Raw genomic sequence first — 13,983 nt, 5'->3', positions numbered from 1 at the left:
CTGAAAGTCGGAGCCCTCATCCCACACACTTCCCTGCTGACATGCATCAGCATACAAACTGATGCTGGGATTAATCGCTTTGCCTAATAAGCAATACCTGTGTCACCCACATATTTCTAAACATACCTCGGAGACACCCTGTCCTCACCGGAGACGTGGTGTTCAATTATACTAACCGTCAAATTGTTGACACCTCATTTCCCACCTTTCCTTGTTTGTGACAGACTATGGTAAGAGAGGAAACATTTTTTATTTATTTTCTGGGTGAAATTGCCTTGGAGAATGAACACAGACTTTTACAACACAGCGCTGAGAAATGGATACTGGGAATACCCTCAGACCTGTGAGTATATCATAATGTTGAGGATTTCTCATTTGCTGTGTGCTGAACTCTCAAAGACAGACAGAGAGAGCAGGTAATGTGCTACCAAAGTGCCACCACTCCAGGGCTGGAAACAGAATTTGTATAAGTGTATAAATCAATACAAAAGATCAGCAAAATAAAAGAAGGGTCAAAATCCTTACTCATGTTTGGCTTAATGAAGATAATGTTACAGGTTTGTAAATTTGGACTGCTGTCTCATTTAGAGACATTCATATGGATTCTGTTACACAAGTAGCAAATTTGCATTGGCATAAATAGCTCACTATTCTGCAGCTTGTTTATTTATACATTTAGTTTCTTGTTTGTAGTAACAACAGAAAATGTGAGTGTCTCCAAAGACAGACACTGTTTATATAATATAATATAATATAATATAATATAATATAATATAATATAATATAATATAATATAATATAATATAATATAATATAATATAATAATAATTGTAAGAGTCCCTAATTTTGATGAAAAGTTCACAGTATAATGTATGCATGAAAACTTGTCCACAATCTGCCATTTTTTTTATATACATTCCTATTGACCAAGTTAAAACAAGTTAAGACAAAAACAGCATTCCCAGAGAGAAAAACAGTACATCACAGTCGTTTGGCTTGCAGCACTCTTAGTACAACTGTTACTAGCATATGATCAAACTCTGAATAATCTCAGTTTTGACTGACAGCTTATACACAAGTAACCGAGTAACATGGTTATATTTGCCTGCCTTTCTGCAGATGATGAATGAATCATGCCGGGTATTTCGGAGAGCCACTAAGTGGTCATAAGCAGGCAGAATAAATGATTAAAATAAAATGTGACCTTTTATTCTTATTCTTCTCCATCACTACAAACATCACTCAATGCATTACACTGGAGCTCTAAAAGCACTTGTACTGATCTCCAACATCTGTGAGTAAGTCAACCAAAGACCTGTGACTCATGCAGGACAGTGGAAAATGATGGAGAGTAAAGGAAGAGGTATGAAAAGCTGGAGAATAACACAAAAAGAGAATGAATGAAACAAAAAGGGCAAACAAATGAGACAGCCAAAGTGAGGGTGAGAAAGACAGGGAGAGAGAGGAAAGTATGTAGCAGCACCGTGATAGCTGGGCTGTGTGGCAGCTGTGTGATCCTCATAGCAGGAGGTTTGGCTGTAGAAATGAAAGAGCACATTCCTGTGGTTTCAGTGATTTGTGGTCTTATAAATATCCAGTGTGTGGGCAGTTCTGCTCTTCCAGTATCCACGACCTGCTGCCCACTGAGCAAGGCCAAGAAAAAGAACATGTCAATACCTGATAGAGTGGGAGCCTCAGAGGTGTGTGTGTGTGTATGAGTGAGCGTGGATGCGGGGTAGGTACATGTATCAAGTTTTTATCTCCTTGTGACAATTTGCCCTAGAAGGATAAGCCATTACACTACACAGTATTTAACATTAGGCTCTTGTTGTGGCTATTTAATGATTACATCAAAGACAGTTCCCCCTCAGTGAGCGACGCATTTTTGATGTATCCATGTTAAAGCCATATACTTCACTCTGTACGTGAAAGTCCTTACCTCTGTGCAAGTTGTTTTCCTGGGAATTATCCACTCATTTAAAATCATTAATTACCAATTAATTACTCTCAAGTTCTTGTTAACAGCATGATATTTTCCAGTGTTTACAACAAAGCACACTTGTATTTTTATGTATTATAAAAATCAAGACTCTGCACAAGGAGATGTATTATAAATTCAACTCTACTGTTTCTATATCCATTTTCCTGTCCACTTAATCTGTCCTGTGTTGTACTATCAAGAGTGACCTTGATCAGCCCTGGGGGCCATGCTGCAGTGTATCTGCATGTTCTCTCCGGTCTAACAAGCCAAGGCTGCAAAGCCTTTAGGTCATCTTCGCTTAATATATTATGACTCAGTCAAATTTCCTGTGACTATGAATCATAATTTACTTCAGAAACCTGGTGTTTCACCTCTGTACAGTGTGTGTAAAACTCATTTTCACCTTTAAGAACTTCATTCACATTTTTGAATCACAGATGGTACATGTAAATAGTATCTGCTCTATATCCACTCTATTACAGGGCTCTTTGTTCACGTGTGTGTGTGTGTGTTGTTGCTCAGTAACGAAGTAGCCCCATGGGGGACAATTAAGACCCAACACAATGTGCTCAGACAGCAATTAAAACAGCCATTAGTGGAAGAAGGAGGAAGAGTCATGAGAGCAAGATAAGAGGGAATGACAGAAAACTAGATAACAAGACAGAGGCAGGAATAAACTGAATTAAATGTCCTTCACAGCTGAACAGTTTTAAACAGGAAATAGAGAAAAGGCAGAATGTTAATTATTTCTTAAAAAGGACTTCAGGCTGGTACATTGTATTTCACATTACACATATCTGACAATGTGGTAACAAGTCGTGAGCTGTAGAGAGGGCTCTCAGTGCTCACAGCCTACTTGACAGAGTGGTGGAACTACAAAGGTAATGAGAGTATACAACTCAGAGTTAGGGGAATTATTGTTTCAGCATGATGATGATGATGAATCATGAGAAATGAACAAACCATGTATGACAAAAGTTCTACAGACAGTATTTATCTAGACTTTTTCAAAATGATTGTAACACACTGGCCTGAATATGACATAAGACATAATTGTATCTTATATAACTGAGCAGAGGAGTATCTTTTATTAGGCTGCATGCTGTTGGATCTCACCTGTAGGAGCTGTTGTCAGAACAAGGGTTATGTGCCTGGACAATCACGAAGACGTGCTGGAAGTGTGAGCGAATGTTTTTGGGGGTGAAGGGCAGTGCCCCAGGTTCCTGGAACACGATTGTGACAATGTCGTTCCCAATGTGACGCTTCCGCAGTAGCTGAAAAAGTTCAAGAACAGCAGCAGAAAAAAGTTAGATAACAATATGTAAGACAATAGATATGCAAAGCACTACATTTGTATAATGAACTGCAACGTGCAGTGTATGTCTATAGTTAAGTGCAGTGTAAGTGACATACCTGTTGCTTATTGTTGGGTGTGTAGGGCAACATGGTGGACACATGGAACATGATCTCATAATCCTTGTAGGTGGTGTATAAAGAGTGGGTGCCTGTTGAATCAGCTGAGGAAGATATGAGTGAATTGTTTTTAATTATAAAATAAAACTTTTTGAGCATAATCCTTCAATTGCCATTCTCCTATCTCTGCATCTCAATCAGGCTCAGTGTCCCCTGCTCTCTTGAGAGGCTGTGGCCCTAAAGAGAGGCACTGGACATCAATAACCACCTACACATTCAATTGATGTCATAGAGCAAAACAGTCACAAGCTGTTTAATAGGCCATATTTAATATATGCATAGCAAGATTACCTAAATTGATTGCACTCCATCTATAGGGAGTGCTTTGCTTTCCATGGCTGTCTTAATTTATTATAAGCCACTGATGGCTGCATTACATTACAACCCTGAGTTTTTGTCTCATAGAGCATCTTGGGTGATTGAGGAATAATATGGAAAGCAGAACACCAAACACTCATAGAAAAATCACTTAGAGATCACAAAATAAAGTAGACATTAATCTTGAAGATCAAACGAAGAGGTGATCCAGCTAAGGAGAAGAGCTCAGAGGATCAATATCACCATCAGAATAATCTGACACCAAAAGCCATCTGTCCAAGAAACTTAAGAACTACTGAAAGAAAACCAGATAAATTTAAGTGGATTAAGACTCAGGTTTAAAAGGAAAGACAACAGAGCAGTAGGCTGCAAAGATGAGGTGCTTAATCAACATATCTCCCATCTTCATGCAATCGGACATTTTGATTAGGGAACTGGAGAGGAATAAACCCAACTGTACTGATTACTGCCCTTAAACAATTTTAGTGCATTGTCTCATTTTGGTCGTCACACTGCACATTATACTGATGAAAAACATTACATCAGCTGGGATTCAAAGCATTTAATAAATACTAGTGCCAAGAAAGGCCAGCATATCTGATTCAACTATTGTCAGATCTGTGGCTGTGGCTGTACTTTGATCTTTTTAATTTCCCTTCCCGTGAGTCAGCAGCATTTACTGCTGCTCTGACATTTTGCCTTAGATGTTAGAGACAAACTGAGTAGTCTCTATGAATATCACATGGCATGTTCAGGCACTGAACATGATGTGACCTCCTGTGAGTCAAAATACATGCAGAGAAACCTGAACGCAAGGTTTTCTTAATCAATATAAACCCAAGCTTAGCTTTACACATAATTTAGTATCTGTCTGAAGATATTTACTCCACTATGTATGCACATACTCTTGGTGTCCAGCTGAGCCCGGTACTTAGTGAAGCCTTTGAGTCTGACCCTCTCGCCCAGAAGATGGAGGAACTCTTCCAGCGCAGGACCAGCTGCTTCGTTGTTGTACATCTCCTCCTCGCTGCTCTGGCCTGCCATGCAGTACATCACCCCCACCTTTCGCTGGAAGCTCAGCTGTAGACACAACAGAGCTTGATGCACTTATAATACTGTGCAGAAGTCATGTCAGTGTAACCATGTTGACATTTTAGGCAGAACTCATGTTGGCATTTTAAGAATAACCTCAGGTTATTCTGCAGTGATCATGGTGCCATTTTCTCAAGAAATCATGTTGACATTTTCAGAGGTTCAGGTTTTGATGATTGCATCAGGGAGTCAGGGTATCAAGAGAGCTGTGTTTTTTTTTGGTTGAGTTGTAGGTGTTTATGACACACTGTGTATACACACTATTTCTCTGCATATGTTCCACATAACATTCTGTGAGAGTGAATGAATAAAGTAAAAAAATTCAGTTCCAAAATGATGCATTCCCACAGGTGCTGTGTTTCCTTACCCCCTGCTCATCCAGCTTCATCAGCTGCTCAGTAACTTTTGGTGTGTTGAGTGCCAGGCGCAAGCAATGCACATTGAGCTCAGGCACGAGGTACTCCAGCACTTCTTTGAGGGGCAGCCCTCGAGTTAGGCCGTGCTTAGACGTGGAAGGTACTGCATCTTCCAGGATGGAACCACGCAGGGTATTCAGCTGGAGACAAGAAAACAGGAAATGCAATGATCAGGGAAACTGCTACAACTAAAGTTAAAGAAGAAACCTTAATCTCACATTTAGTTTAGTCTAGCTTTGTTGTTGTCTGCACATTTCTGACCAGCCGTCAAGCCCAGAACACTTGTAAGTCTATTTTGGGAGAACTTCAAGAAAGCCTGTGATGAGGCCTGGAGACCTGTGCAATTAAATTAAATTTTTAGAATAAGAGGGTTTTTCTCAAAGATGTAATCATGGCCGTTGCTGCATTTTGGGCTCAAGATCACACACAAATCAATCTTTTCCAACGAAAAAAAACATCTAAAAATGGATTCTGCAAGACAAGGTTTCTTTGCTGTATAAGAAAAAGAAAAACAAGAAAATGAGAATGTGTTTGGTTTTGCTGCAGTCACTATTAAGACTCTTGGGCTTCGGGGTAAAACAAGCTCAAAGAGGACGTCCATGAATAAAACAAGAGGACCATAGAAAATCCAGGACCTGAATATCTCTCATAAACAAATCAGTGGTAGTTGTCCCTTGGCACTAATATGTGTCTGTGTTTTCTGTTTATGTCTTCACAGTGTGTTTGGTGGGTGTTGGTGCAGCACATTCAGTGTTTAACAAACCGAAGAAGAGAAGTACTCTTAACTCAAGAGAGGACAGTTGTAAAGGACAGTAGTCCTCAAGGGACACTGGACTCTCATCTTCACCATCAGTGCATCCCACTCACTCCCACGCACACATATAACTAAGCCTGCAAAGCTCTGAAAATAGCGATTAAAGGGGAGACAGGGAGAGAGAAGTAAAGAAAATAGGGGAAAACATTGCACAGTAGGTCGTGCGTCATCCCAAGAGACTGGAAGGGCTATTACTCATTGAGCACTTTAATACAGGAGCAATGCTTTACCTTTTTCACTCCCATACCTTTAGTGCTATTTTAGTCTTGTTTAGCTGCGAAATATCACAGCTCAGTCCTTCGCAGATGAAGGCTGACAAAGATGGTGGGTGGGCGTTCAGCTCAGGGAATGAGGACATGGATCTCTGTCTCTAGTGTGTCTGTCAGAGAAGATGGCAGCAAGGTCTAGTAGGATTCACAAAAGATTTCCTGCAGGCCACAGATTGAGCATTGTGAATAAAGAATTGGGAGATTTATTAAAAATGAGATCAAATGTGCAATAACTTGAGGTGTTGTTAAGAAGTGGAGGCAGCAGGTCCTTGAGCTGAATCTAAACTGAAGCTTTTATCATTTTTCCCCCGAGCTGGATTAAGCAGGGCTTGGTGCACAGACTATACGTTAACTCCCACACATGTTGAACTGATAATAGTTTCTCAGTAACATCATTCAGTACAGAGTGTAATATTGACACATTTGTGAACATTCACAGCAGCTACAAATGGATTATGTTTTGATGAATGTCATGATTTAATAAAAGACATCAACAAAATATTAATTAAACCAGGCTGGCGCAGTAATGTAGTTCCTTTCACACAGCCTGCCCAATACGGGGCACCTTAAAGCACCCAGTCATTCTGTGCAAAAGGTACAGGAAAAAAGCAGGGAATCTGTTGCTGAGCCAGCAGTGGTGATTGTCACACCGCCTAATTGTTGTGTAAGCAAGCAAGCACACAAGACAACTCGCTCTCTGACGGTAGCATGTGCAATACATCGGCTGGGTATTTTCTTATGAATGAGCATAGGTGAGCAAAGAGGGCATCTTCATAATGTCATTTTAAAGAAAGTCATGTGTCTTGTTTCATTTACCTCACTAGTTCTGAAGATGACTCTGTAGTTGTATTGCTGCCCATGCTCTTTGTGTTCCTCCAGCTTCTCTCTTCTCAGACTTACTGCCACTGGGCCCAAGTTCTCGTCAACCCCCAGATAGTTCCAATGCTCTACAAAGTGATGGCACATGTAAAAGAAAAATAACATGTTAAAAAGTAAAGGATTACAAAACTAAAATTAAAAAAACTATCTATGTTTCATACCTCTGAGATAGAAGTACTTTCTGTAGTAATAGGCACCAAGGTCGACATGCTCCACAATGTATCGCTTGGACCTGTCTGCATGCACACTTGGGCCATCCTTGGGAGCCTCCAACACAGCCACACCGGCGTTGGTAAAATGGGTTGTGAGGGTGGCATCCAATGGTCCTTCCTCTGTACTCCCAGAGGAACTGCTTGAGCTGCCACCACTACCTATGCTGCCCGTCTGAAAGATAACAGAGAAAACTTTACTTACCACATGAGCCTTTATGCTGTACTACATGTTAGAGTGTTTAAAACTGTAAAGCCATTAAATGTTTTACAGGAACAAAACCTACCTGTTTGGCAGGAGAGATGTTCCTCTCTCCCTCTCCACCAATCTCATTCCTGAAACAAGGGCAGCTGAGAACCAAATCATTGCTCTTGTCATCACCAGGGTCCAAAGCAGGATTGGTACCGTGTCCTCCTCCTGTCCCCTCTTTACTTAGCTCCTCTTGTGAGCCACAAGGAGAACCATAGACTCCACTCTGATTGGAAGAAAGGGAAGATGTGGCTGAAGCAGAGGCAGCAGCAGCAGCTGAGGCACCAGTAGTGGTGTTCTTGCGTTTGGCCCCAGATTGACGACTCTGGATTGCCTCATTGAGGTCAAAGAGTAAAGACTGGATATCAAAATGGGCAAAGCCTTTTTGACACATCCAAGGTTTAGGAGGTGGACCGCTCTCATCCCCTTTCCCCCCATCTTCAACGTCTGAGCCAGCCCTTGATGTATCACCCTCCACCTTAACACTGCGCAGCTTACGGAATATTGACTCTCCGCCTGTTTCTGACTTTGACCTTCTCTTTAGGTGCTTCTCTCTCTCCTTAAGCCGACTGGCAGGACTACCTCTGGCTGGACCTAAAGGTCCATCCGGCAGGTCCAAGGCAGCTTGTTTTATGGGAGCCACTGTAAGGAGTTCTGTTAGCCTCTCTGGAGCTGGGCTTCGCTGATCGGGTGCCTCAGAGGACTGGTAACCTTTAAGCATGTCAAAGAAGCTCTCTCCTGACACACCATGTTTGTCTATAGATGAAGTGCTGCCATACTCGCGATGCATGGGTGTCCACCCAGAGAATGACCAGCCCTCATTCCCTTCCCCATCCAGCTCACTGATAGTGATGTCGCTGTTACTGCGCTGACGGATACGTCTCATGCCTTTGCGAGGTGATCCCAGATAGCCATCTGGTGACAGGAAGCGATTGTCCTTTCCCTTGCTTTGCATCTTGCTCTTTAGTGTGTTATGGATGTTGCGCAGCATCGATGAGTCCTGTGGGCTTATCAGGTGGCCCAGCTTAGCTGAGAGATTGCTGTGGGCTGTGACGGCCGATACTCCTCCTCCTCCTCCTCCTCCTCCACTGCCACCGCTACTACCAATTCCACCTCCTCCGCCTCCTCCCCCTCCCACAAGTCTTTCCCTGTCTCCACTTCCTGATCCTGAAGAGCTGGTGGTGTTGGTAGAGCTGGGTGAGTCCGTTTCCACAGTGATGTGCCAAACACCCCCTCCTCCCCCATCCTTTCTGGGAGGCCAGTCAGCAACACGAGCCCGCACCCCCATCTTGGGGACACCAGGGTTGGTACCAGTAGTGGAGGAAGAGGAGATGTGGGCGCTCTCACTGCGAGGCGGTGGTGCACCTCCATTGGGCAGCCGCAGGCGACGGGTGTAGAACTCATCGGAAGCTGGCACTGAGCCCCCAACTGAGCGCTCTGTCTGAGAGCGCTTCAGACTAGTCATGATGGAGATGGAATAGGGGGCGGGGAGGGGAGTTAGGAGGGAAAGGTAAGGATGGCGTGCTGATAGGGTTAGATTTGGGTCAACATAATGCCCACGGAGTGAAGTGATGAGAGGGGCTCATGGACACATTTGCTTCTGCTGTCAAAACAAAAGAAGCACAATTATTAATTATACATATAAACTTTGGCAAAGATATCTGACTTTAAAAATCAAATACTGAGCTCCTACAAGATAATACATATAATATTCACAATTGGCATCAACTGTATCATCACATTCAGTGCATTATGTTTGTATTGCGTTTATCCAAAACAATTAATGAGGTACCTTCACAGAGCGGTAGCTTGACTAAAAAGAGAGTGCTGTTGTGGAACCTTTGACAGCTGAAGTCTTTAAAAAGCAGTCTGCATTGGAAACATGCTGGAATAGAACTCAAGGTCCTCCTGTCTGGGCCAAAACAACTAAAAAACAAATACAGAAAGAAGACAGAATGAAAGGCAAGTCAGGAGGAAACAGAGAGACAAGAGGGAGTCAAATTACTCTTTGCATTACATGTTGTACAGCATCAAGTGTATACATCAAAGTAATTCATTTTTCTTGCACTCCACACATGTTTATTACTGGTAGAAATTCTTCCTTGTGGCATTTCTACTCATAGCACAGCACAGAGGCTATTATTAGATGCTACAGGTTTAGTTTAAAGAACATCAAGTTTTTCTGCAAACTAAAGACTTCACTTTAGAAAAGCAAAGTCCTACAAGCAAGAGCAGTCAAGTTTTACTCTAAAGGCACCTTAAAAGTGAAATGACAGAAGTTTATGATTTTGTGTTATCTCTACAATCACTAATACTACATATCGCTCTCTCTCTTAGATTAGGAGGTCAAAGAAGCCATAATACTCCATTTTTTCAGCTCTGAGAGGTGTTAGGCTTATCCTTGCTCAGCTTAAAACAGCCCACACAGAGTGGATTTGCCTTCAAGGAGAATAATGAAACACAGAACATATACAAAATTTCTTGGCTTACACATGTAAGCCACATTAAGAATGTGCAGTAGCTCATTCAATAAATTAAACACAAGGTAAAAACATTTCCCAACACAACCATTGATGAAAGAGCTAGGAAAGATTTCAGTTTGCTCAAGCATGTGCACGCCTGCTGGTTTGTCCATAATGATGCACCACCTCTCTCTTTCAGACCACACTTCATATCACCATGGAGATAAGGAGACTTGTACAGTGCATGCTTCTGTAAGTGTGTGAGCCAGCGAGGAAGAGAACAGAGCTATTGATTCCTTCACCTTCTCACAGACCTTTCAGTAAGCAGTTTTGATGGAACTACCTTGTCCTGGTTTGTGGATTTATTATTGTAACCAGCTTTATAAACAGTCAGTCTTGACAATAGTTTAAGGTTAATCATAAATTTCCCATGTCTTATAAAAACAGTTGTGTGCATGGTTTGATATTCTTTCAGATCTTAGTTATTGTTATTTAATCAGTGGGCCATTAATACAAAAGGTGCATTTTTTGTATTGTGCAGGCTTGAGGCAGTATGCATGGCACTACATAATCTCTTGTACTGTGCTTTTGAATTGTTCAGATGCTAGCTGAGCAGCATGGTGTCCTCGTCTGGGCTTCGGAAAACACGGTGGTTCCAGTTTCACAGCAAGGTTTAGTGGGTGTATATCAGAAAGGGAGATTTTAATTGACAGATTGCATAGGGAAGAGACTTCTATTGATGTATTGCATTGTATAGATTAGTTGATAGAGGTATTTAACCACTGTAACTGTGCCAGACATAGTCTTGTTTTGTAGTATTGAAGTTAAAAAAGGAGAGCCCTCATTTCTCTTGTAGTTGCTCAACTGATAATAGCTCTGGTTTCACAAGTTAATCCACAAGTGTCAATCTGAAGGCTCATTCAAACAGCTTTATGCACTGGTGATATTAACATCTTAGGGCTTTGTCTTTTTTTTACCAAAACCAGGCAACCAACAGAACATGTCAATTTCAAAACATTATAACACAAGACCTGCCAGAAATGCACATACCCACACTACCTGAAACAATAACTGATATTTATATGCATTTAATTGAATGAAGTTATGTTTTGTCTTAATATACAACACCCAAATTACTTTTCCCTCAGAAGTCAGCATATATCATGTCCCCCCTTTAACCACACAGCCAAATAAAAGTAGCGACCAGTAGCTAATAAGCCACACTTAAAGTCATATTAAAATTACTACCTCCAGAGTTTCCACTGAGGCCTTGCTGGACCTTTTAATGACAATTAAGGAGAATAAGAAAAACAGAGTGAAAAGGGGTAAAAGAACAGAGTGAGCGAGAAATAGTACTGTATGTTCAGTTAGGAGACAGGGAATTAAAATGGATGAATATTGCTGCATGCTTTTCCACAGTCACAGAAGACCAGTTACTTACTTTACCAGTGTCCAAATGTAGTAGCTACAAAACTGGCCACCTTAAATTTTCCCACAATCTAATATAAACAGTTCTAAATAGAAAAAATAATTAACCACTGAACAGTAATCATGAAGTCATGATTACCAGCCATCACAGATGCCGTTGTCTTATCAAATTTTGCTTTGTTTCATTCTCAGGCAATTGCTGAGCTCAAATGGAAATGTCTTTTAAAAAGTATTCCCATTTAACCCCAGGAAATAGTCATTTGATAAAACATTTTCTCAAGCTGGCTTATAGATACATTACACACATCTGAAATTCTGCTCCCTCTCTAAAGACTCATATGTCCAAGATTTTGTTTTGCCAATTTCAATGAAAGGAAATTCCATGAAACCTTTATAGTGTCATGTCAGCTCATTTTAAGTAAATTACATATTACACTGAAACTAGTTCAGTCTGTAATACTGGAAAGCGCATAATAAAAAAAAAATTGACTAATGATCTTCAAGTCATGAGGGTACTGTCAATACGATTCAAAAACAGAAAAGAAAAAGATTTTTCTATTCTAAATATTTCTGATTTGGTCTAAGACTGGTGTCAGGCAATGCAGGTGTGTCATTGTGACTATGAATCTGCTCCAGTGCACAGTGACTCATGCACACCTGTACATTACAGAGCAGATGAGCTGACTGACTAACTGACTGACACAGGTGCGTGCGGCACAATGAAAGGAGACAGTCATAGAAAGGCTCTTTAAAAAAAGAGGGCAAAGAAAGTTGAGAAAAGGGTTCTATGAGGGGGGTGTGTGCGTCTGTGTGAGGATGTGGACATGGGTAATTCAGGTGCAAAGACACAAACCGTAATTTATCTCTGTCTTCTATGCGCACTCACAAATGCTGTTATTTGGAAATGGTAATACTTTTATACATCAGCAAAACAAATCCATGCATTTATTAATCAGGCTGCATTGTACTGATGAAAACAGGTAGTTCTCCCAAGCCTAAGATCTGCACCTCACAATCACAGGGGAGATGTCTAGTAGGAGAAGTATGGGGGCAGACAAAGGAAAAATTATGGTTTTTAGGAAAAAAAACTATTTAAAGAAATTCAAAGAGGGAAAGAAGCTACAATACTTGTGCTGTTTTTTTTCACAGTTATAGTACACCTGTTTCTGCTAACAGGCATCATCACTGCACAGACTGGTGAGTCAAGACAAGTCACATCATGTTTTTGAAAATCCTGACAACACATACTACGTTATGTCTCAGTGGGTTTCAAGGGCTCACAGGGAAACGGTGTTTCTGACACACAGCCCAAGCTGGAAGCCACCTAAAACCAGCAGCTAAAGTCTTTGTAGAGGAGGGAAGTAATGGAAGAACTTTAAAACAAATCCCCCCTACTTCAATGGCAGTTGGTACAATAAAATTCTTAGGTGTGAAAATGCCAGTTACAAATAAACAGAACGAGAGAGACACTGACTCAGACTTTGACAGCATGATCTCTCATAGGTGTGACCATGAAGGCAAGACCTTTACACATGAGTATTAGAGCCACAGCAGGTTATACAATAAGCCTGAGAGAATCTGGAAAAGATCCAGAATATGACTCAGACATTTAGTGTCTCCTTCTCTGTCTCACACACATCAATAACACAAACAAAAGCCCAGATGATGAGGAGAGTTGCATCACATTATTTTTTTCCCACCCATGTCATCTTTCCCAGGCCCAGGGTCATTAGTGGTTGTCAAGATTTGCGTTGGTTAAAAAGTGTGTCACTGCAGATGGGAATTGAAAAATCTCCCCCTTGTTGTGACAACTTATTAGGTCCCCTAACAACAAAAATAAATATGTAAATGATATACAGGTACATGTGTGTAACAGCAATAGCCCAGTGCTCTTAAATGCTCCACAGCCATTGGAAACACAAACAGCTTTTCATCTCTGAGCATAGATGAGGAAATGGCAGGCCAAGACACAGAGGGAAGATAAGAAGGGGGGAAAAATAAATCAAACATTATTCTCTTTGAAAGCTGCCAGGCAGCAGGCTGTCCAAAGTGTTGGAGTTTCAGCTGAGAGCCTTTCAAAGTAAAATTGTAATTGTGTGGAAAGATAAACATGGTTTGCCTCTGCAGAGCTTGGCAGTGGGGTGGGGTCTCCTCTGGCTGAGTGAAAAGTAAAAGGGGATTTGCTGAGTGCTCCACAGACTGCTGTTGTCTTTTTCTCTGGAGTGTGAAATTGTTGCAATTGTGTTCTAGGGTACTTCCCTTTCCAATGCTACCACAGAATGGCAGTGGAGGCAGAGGGATGAGGTGAGCATAGAGATTTGAGTGATGAGAAAGGTGTCTGCTTGTGTAACAATAGTAGGTGGCTGTAACTTAACTTAATGCTGGAATTTAT

The 13,983-nt window shown here is 41.2% G+C and overlaps 1 protein-coding gene across 6 annotated transcripts in view; it reads right to left on the bottom strand.

Annotated features, from left to right (window-relative positions):
* The window catches only part of sipa1l1 (signal-induced proliferation-associated 1 like 1), a 56,692-nt gene that overhangs the window by 16,316 nt on the left and 26,393 nt on the right, over positions 1–13,983 (bottom strand). For 2 of the 6 annotated variants that reach the window (XM_028397144.1, XM_028397145.1), the window contains 8 exons: positions 9,494–9,627; positions 7,739–9,304; positions 7,404–7,626; positions 7,180–7,310; positions 5,232–5,420; positions 4,678–4,852; positions 3,395–3,498; positions 3,098–3,255 (listed from right to left, as the gene is read on the bottom strand). In XM_028397144.1, coding sequence (XP_028252945.1) covers positions 3,098–3,255; positions 3,395–3,498; positions 4,678–4,852; positions 5,232–5,420; positions 7,180–7,310; positions 7,404–7,626; positions 7,739–9,166 — 2,408 coding nt within the window. In that variant the 5' untranslated portion in view covers positions 9,167–9,304; positions 9,494–9,627. The remainder of the gene's footprint in view (positions 1–3,097; positions 3,256–3,394; positions 3,499–4,677; positions 4,853–5,231; positions 5,421–7,179; positions 7,311–7,403; positions 7,627–7,738; positions 9,305–9,493; positions 9,628–13,983) is intronic. The other 4 variants (XM_028397149.1, XM_028397147.1, XM_028397146.1 and 1 more) reach the window with 3 other exon arrangements.

The sequence above is a fragment of the Parambassis ranga genome, chromosome 24 (assembly GCF_900634625.1).
Source record: "Parambassis ranga chromosome 24, fParRan2.1, whole genome shotgun sequence".
Taxonomy (NCBI): domain Eukaryota; kingdom Metazoa; phylum Chordata; class Actinopteri; family Ambassidae; genus Parambassis; species Parambassis ranga.
The sequence above is the reverse complement of the archived record's forward strand: the minus strand, read 5'-3'. Positions and strand labels throughout refer to the sequence as shown.